A 10,487-nucleotide genomic window follows, 5' to 3' on the forward strand; every position below is an offset into this window, starting at 1 on the left:
TGTTACTCCCACCTCAGAGCATATTATTTCCCCATGGGCCACTAGTCTGGAAAGAAAAGAGATTTTTTTCCTGCCAATTCTCTGTTCCCAGGAAACCAGATTAGAAGTCAGGTCAGGGATCCCTGGGTGGCGCAGCGGTTTGGCGCCTGCCTTTGGCCCAGGGCGCGATCCTGGAGACCCGGGATCGAATCCCACATCGGGCTTCCGGTGCATGGAGCCTGCTTCTCCCTCTGCCTGTGTCTCTGCCTCTCTCTCTTTCTCTCTCTGTGACTATCATAAATAAATAAACATTTAAAAAAAATAGAAGTCAGGTCAATTCAGTTTTTATTACTTCTTCTCCATAATCTTGCCTGCCTTCTAGAGCTCTAACCTCCTTGCATCTTATCCCATTTTTGAGTTCATGTTTTCTCCAAATCTAAGACTGAGGGACCTGGTAACCAGGTCTCATGGACCTTCAAAGTATTGTCTTATGGCAGAGAAGGTCTCCAGATCACTCTAGAAAATTGCTTTTCCTCTCTTCAACAAGAGAAAGGGATATGTTAATTTGCTATAAACATATGGGTTCTGTGCCCTTGTCTTTGTGATGTTTTTGATTAATCAAGTGATTTATGCTGATAACACAAATTAAGAGCTGCCATTTAGCGTTCCATTTAAACAAGTTTGTTAATTAAGATATATTTAAATCTTTTTAGGCACCACACACTGAGTGAGAATCCTATGTGGATTGTTTTATTTCATTTTTACAAAAGTTCACTCTGTAAGATCTGTACAGTAATGAACCTTAATCTACACTTGCAAAAGTGAGACTCAGAAGTGTGAAATGAGATACCCAGGGTTATTAGCTGAGGGAGGGATGAGCTTTGACTGGAACTCCCCCAAGATATTTCTAGTTCTCATGCTCTAGGTCAGTGATTCTCAAGCAGGGGCGATTTTGCCTCCAAACTACACTTGACAATTATGGAGAAATCTTTGGTTGTCATAATTAGGGAGGTGCTACTGACATCTAGAGGTTGAGGCCAGGGATGCTGCCCCTTATCCTACAATGCACAGGATGGCTCCCACCACAAAGAATTATCTAGCACAAATGTCTCAATGGTGGAGAGGTTGTGAAACACTATTCTAGACCAGAACTTCTTCAACGTTAATGTATATTTAAATCACTTGAGGATTCTGTTCAAATTCAGATTCTGATTTGGCAGGAAGTGGTTGAATCTCAGAGTTCCTATAATTATAACTGTTTCCCAGTTGACACTGATGTTACTAGTCCAGGTCTGTGGGCCAGTCTTTGAAATATTAAGGGTGTCATTCAGCATTTGAGTCAAGGATATTGTTTTAGACCTTCTCTACCAGGAATCTTCTTGCCCACCTTGGGTCTGACCTTAGGTGCTCAAATGATGGACTCAGTAGGCAAGCTTGTGCATGCTCAAGTTTATGCCTATCTCTTGAGTCCTGTCCTCCTGAGCTGTACTACCTCAGGGGAGGGATGATGCTAGATGGAAGTGATGCATAGGGCAAGGTATGGGAAAAGTGTGTGGACCTTCCATGCCTTCTCCAGGCATGCTACTCTACCAGTCTCCATGTGTTCACCAGCCTGAAAGCTCTCTGAACCATCCTTTTGGGTTTTTATGGAAGCTTCATTATATAGACATGATTGATTAAATTATTGGACATTGGTGATTAAACTCCATCTCCAGCCCCTCTCTGATCCCAGGAGATTAGGGGGTGGGAACTAAGGTTCCAGTCCTCTAATCACATAATCCTCCTTTGCTTTCCTAAATTCACCTCATTAACCTAATAAAAGACATCTTTATGGCTCTCATCACTTAATTTGAAGTTTTAGAAGCTCTGTGTCAGAAATGGGGATGTAGACTAAATGTATGTTTTTAAGGTATAAATCACAATATCACAGTATAAATGTAGGACTGGATGAAGCCTTTATTGGAATTCTGTCACAATGCTTCCAGTTCTCACACTGGCACAGTGGTTCTCAACCAGACAGGATTTTGCCCAAAGGGATATTTGACCATGTCTGAAGTGATGCTGCTGAACATTTATAATCCATGAGACAACACCCAACACAAATATTTATCCAGCTGAAGTGTCAACAGTGAGAAGGTGAAAAATATGATTTTAGACCAACATTTCTCCACCTTCATTGTGCATACAAATCACCAAAGTTTGTAGATAAAATGCAAATTCTCATTCATCAGGTGCCTAGTGGGTCCAGGGATGCTGCATTTCTAACAGACTTCAAGGTAGTGTTGATGCTCCAGGTCCTGGTCTGTGGGGCACAGTTTGAGAGTAAGGTTCTATGTTCCTGTGTTAGAGTCATTTGTGGGTAGCTTTAGGTCTTCTTCACTAGGAGTCTTCTGTGTTTGTAATTTTGAAAGAAAAATTTTTCGCATAACTCTATGGGTATTCATAAATTCTGTGTTCAATTATTTTTAATTTTTAATTTTTAAAAAGATCTTATCTATTTATTTTACAATGGGGGGGAAGAGAAAGAGAGAGAGGGAGAAATGGACAGAGGGAAAGAAAGAGATAGAGGGAGAGACAGCAGGGAAAAAGCAGAAGGAGAGGGAGAGGAAGATAATTTCCAGCAGATTCTGAAAGGAGAACAGAGCCTGATGCAGGACTTGATCCTGCATGGATCCCAAGATCATGACCTGAGTGGAAATAGAATCAGAAGCTCAACTGACTGAGCCACCCAGGTGCCTTGAAATTCTTTTGTATAAAGGCTCTTGAGTGTCATAAAAAAATTTATATTTGAAAAAGAGTTAGTAATAGGCAAAAAAGGGCTTCCAAAACATGTCCACATCCTCATTCAAAGAACTTTTGATAATTTTTACCATTCTCACTGGTGTGAGATGGTGACATGGATAGAACTGGAGGGTATTATTGCGGAGTGAAGTAAGTCAATCGGAGAAGGACAATCATTATATGGTTTCACTCATACGGGAAATATAAAAAATAGTGAAAGGGTAATAGGGGAAAGGAGAAATTATGAGTGGGAAAAATCAAAGAGGGTGGCAAGCCATGAGAGACTCCTAACTCTGGGAAATGAACAAGGGGTAGTGGAAGGGGAGGAGGGCAGAAAGATGGGGTGACTGGGTGACGGGCTCTGAGGGGAGCACCTGACGGGATGAGCCCTGAGTGTTATACTATATGTTAGCAAATCGAACTCCAATAAAAATATATAAAAAAAGAACTTTTGAAAACCTTTGTTTACAGAGCAAGGAGAATGCAGCCAGTAGATGGAATAAGGCTGCTAATCACTGATCTTGATATAAAGAGATTAGTCTGGGTTATCTAGATGTGATTAGTGTAATCACATCTACAGAGGAGAATGGTCCTTTAAACGTGAAAGAGGGAGGACAAAGAACTAGAATCTGAGAGACATTTTCAGACTCTGTGCTGTGGGCTTTGAAGATGGAAAATGTCAGTGAAACAAAAAAGGCAGGTAGCCATGGGAAAGTGAAATAGGAAAGGGAGTGAATTCCCCTCTGGAGTGTCCAGAAGGATCAAAGCCCGGCAGACTCTTAATTATAGCCCAATGAGATCCATTTTGGGCTTCTGACCTTCTAGAAACATAGGATAAATCTTTGTTTTAAGCCACTGATGTGGTCATTTGTTACAGCAGGAATTGAATACAGACATTTGTTCAGAAAAGTATTCTTTGTAGGAATGGAGTTTGAGCCTTTCAACTCATTCAGTCAACTTCCCTTGGGTAAAGGCATTTGGTATTGAAATCCCACCTAAAATGGAAGGAGAAAATCAGTTTCAGCTTGGAGATAATCTGTACCTTTAGCTGGACAGTGATTTCCCACTGCAGAAATACAAATGTGGTCGTGATTCTGAGGACTTTGAAGATTTGAGATAAAAAGAACCAATTTCTTTTTTTTTTTTGGTTAAAATTTTTTTAAAAATTCTTATTTATTTATGGTAGTCACAGAGAGAGAGAGAGAGAGAGAGAGAGAGAGAGGCAGAGACACAGGCAGAGGGAGAAGCAGGCTCCATGCACCGGGAGCCCGACGTGGGATTCGATCCCGGGTCTCCAGGATCGCGCCCTGGGCCAAAGGCAGGCGCTAAACCGCTGTGCCACCCAGGGATTCCCAATTTCTTATTAAAATTAAGGTCACCCATTCTACTTAAATGTTTGTGTCAAAATCCTACGTTCTATGTTGATTCAAATATTTGTTCTTTCAATATATATTCCCTCCAACTTCCAGGTTTTTTCAACACAATAGATGAGATCTAAATAAGTTTCTGTGTGTCTACATAAATGTGTGTGAACACGTTTATTTGAGATAAAGATGTATACAAATGTACACACACATACACATACATTCTTAACCTTGAACGTTTCCTTGGACTTCAACAAAGTGCTTCTATACATTTATTTTAGAAGACTATAATAAAGACAGGCTTGGTTAGAGTTCTTTCAGGCCACCAAGAGAGGCTGGAAGGAGATGCCTCTTTGCACAAAAAAAAAAAAAAATGTGACCTGAATCACATGTCTGGATGGGAATTCAATCTCTCTAATGAGTCATTCTTTGATCCTGAGTATATATATGGATGATAAAGAATTGATGATATTGATATTGTTCAATCATCACCCATTTCATAGTTGTGACAAAATTTAGAAAGGAGGAGATATTTAATTTAGAGCAAAGAGTCCTATTTCTATGTTGCAGAAAGAGAAAGACATTTCAGTAAAACATCATAAACATGCCAAGCAAACCAAACCAAACCAAACCAAAACAAAACCAGCCCAAAACCATGCCAACCAATTCTTCATGCCAACAGAAAAAGCACAGATTTTGTGCATGGACACCAAACTTCATACTTCAATGAATGGATGGACAGCATACAATGAAATATTTTGCTCAGTAATACAAAGTATACTTTCAATTTTTCTTCATTATATTTAAGATCTTCCCTAGCTCAAAGGCAATATGAAGTTAATCTATTTTAATATTTGTTTCTGTGTAGACCCCACTTGGAGACATGTACTTGGTAATCATTTTTCCCATCACTGTGGTAGGCATGGTGGACATAGCTGGATAGGAGAACATGACCCTAATAAGGAGAATGGAACTCAATGACTACCTATAGACAAAATACAAGTTAGCCTACATTTTCAGGATAAGCAGTGAAGGCAATGATGTACAAATTATTGATGTGCACTAAAGAGAAAAACCGGGATCTCATACTTTCATTTATTGTAAAATTATATAAATATCAAACTATTTTTAGTTTGATATTAGTTAGTTAACAAACTATTTTTTTCTACATGAAAAATATGACTCAATGTTGGACAGGATGCGGAGAAAAGGGAACCCTCTTACACTGTTGGTGGGAATGTGAACTGGTGCAGCCACTCTGGAAAACTGTGTGGAGGTTCCTCAAAGAGTTAAAAATAGAGCTGCCCTACGACCCAGCAATTGCACTGTTGGGGATTTACCCCAAAGATTCAGATGCAATGAAACGCCGGGACACCTGCACCCCAAAGTTTCTAGCAGCAATGTCCACAATAGCCAAACTGTGGAAGGAACCTCGGTGTCCATCGAAAGATGAATGGATAAAGAAGATGTGGTTTATGTATACAATGGAATATTACTCAGCCATTAGAAATGACAAATACCCACCATTTGCTTCAACATGGATGGAACTGGAGGGTATTATGCTGAGTGAAGTAAGTCAATTGGAGAAGGACAAACATTATATGTTCTCATTCATTTGGGGAATATAAATAATAGTGAAAGGGAATATAAGGGAAGGGAGAAGAAATGTGTGGGAAATATCAGAAAGGGAGACAGAACACGAGAGACTCCTAACTCTGGGAAACGAACTAAGGGTGGTGGAAGGGGAGGAGGGCGGGGGGTGGGGGTGAATGGGTGACGGGCACTGAGGGGGGCACTTGACGGGATGAGCACTGGGTGTTATTGTGTAAGTTGGCAAATTGAACACCAATAAAAAATAAATTTATTATAAAAAAAGAAAAATATGACTCATGACTATCCTTTTAGTAAAATAAGAGAAGATTACTTGGGATGATATATGTTCTTTGAGTAGAAAGTATCCATTTTTAAACTAAAAGATTATTTATTTGACAGAGGAGAGGGAGAGAGCAAGCATAAACAGGGGGACTGATAGAGGGATGGGAGGGAGCAGGGAGCCTCACCAAGCAGGGAGCCCAACATGGGGCTCAATTCCCAGACCCTGGGATCAAGACCTGAGCTGAAGGTAGCCACATAACCAGACTGAGCTGCCCAGGTGCCCCGGTAGAAAGTATTCTTTTTTTTTTTCTACTTTTGTTTATTTATTTTTCTTTCTTTTAAAAAATATTTAAATTCAATTAGCCAACATATAGTAAGTCATTAGTTTCAGATGTAGTGTTCAGCTGCATGTAACACCCACGGCTCATCACATTATGTGCCCTCTTTATGCTCATCACCCAATTACTCCAACCCCCACCCATCTCTCCTCCAGCAACCCTCAGTTTGTTTCCTATAGTTAAGAGTCTCTTAGATTTTTCTCCTTCTCTGATTTATTCCCATTCAGTTTTCTTCCCTTACTCTATGATCCTCTGTGCTATTTCTTATATTCCACATATGAATGAGACCATATGATAATTCTTTCTCTGATTGACTTATTTTGCTCAGAATAATGCCCTCTAGTACTGTCCACCTCAATGTAAATTGTAAGTATTCATCCTTTCTGACGGCTGAGTAATATTCTATCTATGTATCTATATATCTATCTATATGTCTATCTATCTTTCTATCTATCTATATCACATCTTTATCCATTCATCTACCAGTGGACTTCTTGACTATTTTCACAGTTTGGCTGTCGTGGACATTGCTGTTATGAACACTGGGGTGCAGGTGACCCTTCGTTTCGCTACATCTGTATCTTTGGAGTAAATACCTAGTAGTGCAATTGCTGGGTCATACAGTAGCTCCATTTTTAACTTCTTGAGGAACTTCCATACTGTTTTCCAGAGTGGCTGTACCAGCTTGAATTCCCACCAACAATGCAAGAGGGTTTCCCCAGTAGAAAGTATTCTTAAGAGATCCATGGTACCCCATGATATAAATGAGAATTTCCAAATATTTTTTACCAAGGTTGGAAAAAACTTTGAAAAAGTAGGATATGGACAAAGAGGAAAACTATGTATATCAGACAGAGTAGAAGTCTAATAAAGTGAGTGTATGGAGAAGCTGAATTCAAACAAATGGAAATTCCAGGAAATAAATAGAATGAGCAGATTCTACTTCCACTGTCTGATCAAAGAATGGCAGTTCCTGGCTCTGAGCCTGTGAGTCCTGAAATCATGGGCATTTCTTCAGCCCCATGACGATTGGCCCTTACATCTCTGGAACCCCAATGATTCTTTTCAGAGCCCTCTTTATGTCTTTGTTCCTCAGGCTGTAGATGAAGGGGTTCAGCATGGGTGCAACCAAAGTGTACATTACAGAGACCACTGCACTTGTGTGGGAGCTCTGGGTAGCAGCAGAGCTAAGGTACACACCAAGCATCGTACAATAAAATAAGGAGACAACTGAGAGGTGAGATGCACAGGTAGAAAATGCTTTATACTTGCCCTGAGCTGATGAGATTCTGTGTATGGAGGAAACAATCTTAGAGTAAGAGTAAAGGATCCCAGCGAAAGGACCACCAGCCAGCAGGACAGCTGCAAAATACATCACCAAGTTATTAAGAAAGGTGTCAGAACAGGCAAGTTGGATCATCTGGTTGAGTTCACAAAAAAAGTGGGGGATTTGGAAGTGTGTACAGAAGGACAGCCGCAACATCATTAAACTATGTAACAAGGAATTCAGGATAGACATGATCCAGGACACCAGAACTAGCAGTTTACAGAGATGAGGGTTCATGATGACCATGTAGTGTAGGGGGTGGCAGATGGCCACATACCGGTCATAGGCCATCACACTCAGAAGAAAGATGTCTGACACGGCAAAGAGTATGAGAAAATAAATCTGTGAGATGCAGCCTTCATAAGTGATCACTTTGCTCTGAGTCTGGATATTCAGCAGCATCTTGGGGATGGTGGTGGAGGTGAAACAGATGTCTACAAAGGACAGGTTGTCAAGAAAGAAGTACATGGGGGTGTGGAGGTGGGAGTCAGAGCCAATGGCCAGGATGATGAGTAGATTTCCAAACACAGTGATCAGGTACATGGTGAGGAAAAGCCCAAATATGAGGGTTTGCAATTCTGGTTCCTCTGTTAATCCCAGAAGAAGAAACTCTGAAATTCGTGTATCATTTCCTGGTTCCATGTGGTGGAGATGACTTCAAGGACAGAAGCAAATAGCATGACTAATTTTCACACAAACTTATGTTACTCTCAGATTTGAAATGCTTTCTTTTTTATTCTAGAAATTCACTTCAATATGTTATGCCAGTAAATGGTCTCCTTAAGGAGATCCCCCGTACCACTATAGTTGTGGAATTTTTGTTCCAATCACTTTTTTCACAAAAGGCCCTGTATTCTACAGTTTTAATTTAAAAATTATTCTAAGTTTTGGAAACATAGATTGAGCTCTGGTCACATTCTGGCATGTCTAGGCAAGGAGTATGGGGTGCTAAAGTACAAAATGATAGAGAAAGAATACATTAATAAATAAGAAAACTAAATAGCATTTCAGTTGGTGGCGGTGGTATGAAGAAAGGGAAAACAGGGATAAAGCAGAGAAGGATAGGGCATGCTATTTTCATGGATATGAAGGCCATTCTGCAAACAGGAGGGCACTGGAACACAGACCTCAAGTTAGAGAGGGAGGTAGACCAAGGTTTATGGGGGAAGTGTGTGCCCGGCTGAGGGAATGGTCAATGCAAAGGCCCCAAGGAAGGTAGTTGTTTCCAATGTTCAGGTTGAAGAAGTAAAGCCAGTGCTGCAAGAGGAATGAGCAGGAGGGAGATTGAGGAGAGACACCATCAGACACGCTGAGGAGAGGAGTGTTCTCTCTGCTAACTCTGAAACCTCATGACACAGGGACTTCCCTGTCCACAGTGCCTCTCCCACTGTGTTCATCCTGTTGCAAAGGCATCCCAGGAATTGAACCAGATCCCCTTCTTAGTGGCTCTCTTGATTGAGTTCTGGCCCTTGTGTTGTGTCATCTTGGGATTTAGGAGTCCTGGCACCCTGCTGTGAGGACGGCTCACGCTCTACAAGTCACACACCCACAGGATACCATGGCTTCCTGGGTTGTGTTATTTTCCTGTCTTTCTCAGCCCCTGCCATCTTGGTGATGCCATGAATGGATTCAATCCAAATAGGCCAGATCAATGATCTCTCATCTGCAAAATGTAGAAATGGCTCCCAGAAATGCAAATTCTTAAACCTCTCAGCCAAATAATAATATATATGTATTTTAGTGTACACTCCCCGCCTCCGAATGAGCAAACAGATAAATCAACACCTCAGGAAAGGAAGTATATACAAAACAAAAGCTGGGCATTTTAATGTCAGGCATAGAAGACTTCTATTTCCTTTATCTCCTGCATCATTATTTGGCTGATTCATTTCTGTGTGGTCTGATAGAGGATGAGGTTAGTCTCTTTCTCCCTTTACTTATGTGGCATCTTTTCATTGATATTTTTTTGTTTTTTTTTTTTTTATTGGTGTTCAATTTACTAACATACAGAATAACACCCAGTGCCCGTCACCCATTCACTCCCACCCCCCGCCCTCCTCCCCTTCTACCACCCCTAGTTCGTTTCCCAGAGTTAGCAGTCTTTACGTTCTGTCTCCCTTTGATTTATCTTATGACAAACCCAAAGGGCACACTAATCCTCAAGCTGGATTTCATCCAATGTGTGAAGGGGTCCCCAAGCATGCCCTATAATCCTGCCCACACCATGACAATTATAACATTTTGTACTCAATAATTTGCTTCCTATCATTCTGTCAGTGGATACATATCACACACACAATTATTTCATTGTACTCTTCCCTTACTGTGATGATACATGATTCAAAAGTGCAGAGGCTTCATCTTCTTTTTCACTTTTGTTTTTTCACCAAGTTACATGAATATATGTGCTTAGCAAAAAGCCTAAAGAATAAAAAAAGCCCTCTAATACAAATATAGAATGAAAAGATTGAAGGGATTACAAAATCAGGTTAAAATGCAAAATAAGTAGTTTCATAACAACTGTCCTAGGCAAATTTGTATGAAAACCCCAAACAGACTGAATTGGGATAAAAATAGCAATAATTAATGATATCAATATGGATTAATAATTAAATTGGGAAAGACCTAGAAAGAATATAACATGTAGTGTTCCTAGAATGTTCTGGTCCATGGCAGATGCTCAGGTTTTACTTGTTAAATGAGTCAGGAATTAGGTCTCAGTGTATAGAGATTTTATTTATTTATTCATGAGAGGCACACAGAGAGAGGTAGAGGGAGAAGTAGGCTCCCTTGTGGGCAGCCCAATGAGGGATTCGATCCCAG

At 40.4% G+C, this 10,487-nt stretch overlaps 1 protein-coding gene across 1 annotated transcript; it reads right to left on the reverse strand.

Annotated features, from left to right (window-relative positions):
• Positions 1-7,373: 7,373 nt before the first annotated feature.
• LOC112666942 (olfactory receptor-like protein OLF4) lies at positions 7,374-8,306 on the reverse strand. Its single transcript, XM_025458412.3, has one exon. The coding sequence runs from the start codon at positions 8,304-8,306 to the stop codon at positions 7,374-7,376; it is 933 nt and encodes a 310-aa protein (XP_025314197.1).
• Between the last annotated feature and the right edge of the window lie 2,181 nt (positions 8,307-10,487).

The sequence above is a fragment of the Canis lupus genome, chromosome 20, assembly GCF_003254725.2.
Source record: "Canis lupus dingo isolate Sandy chromosome 20, ASM325472v2, whole genome shotgun sequence".
NCBI classification, from domain to species: Eukaryota; Metazoa; Chordata; class Mammalia; order Carnivora; family Canidae; genus Canis; species Canis lupus.

What these genes read in the sequence shown, in the direction of transcription:
- LOC112666942 (XM_025458412.3), bottom strand. Translation starts at nt 8,306, where the DNA reads ATGGAACCAGGAAATGATACACGAATTTCAGAGTTTCTTCTTCTGGGA.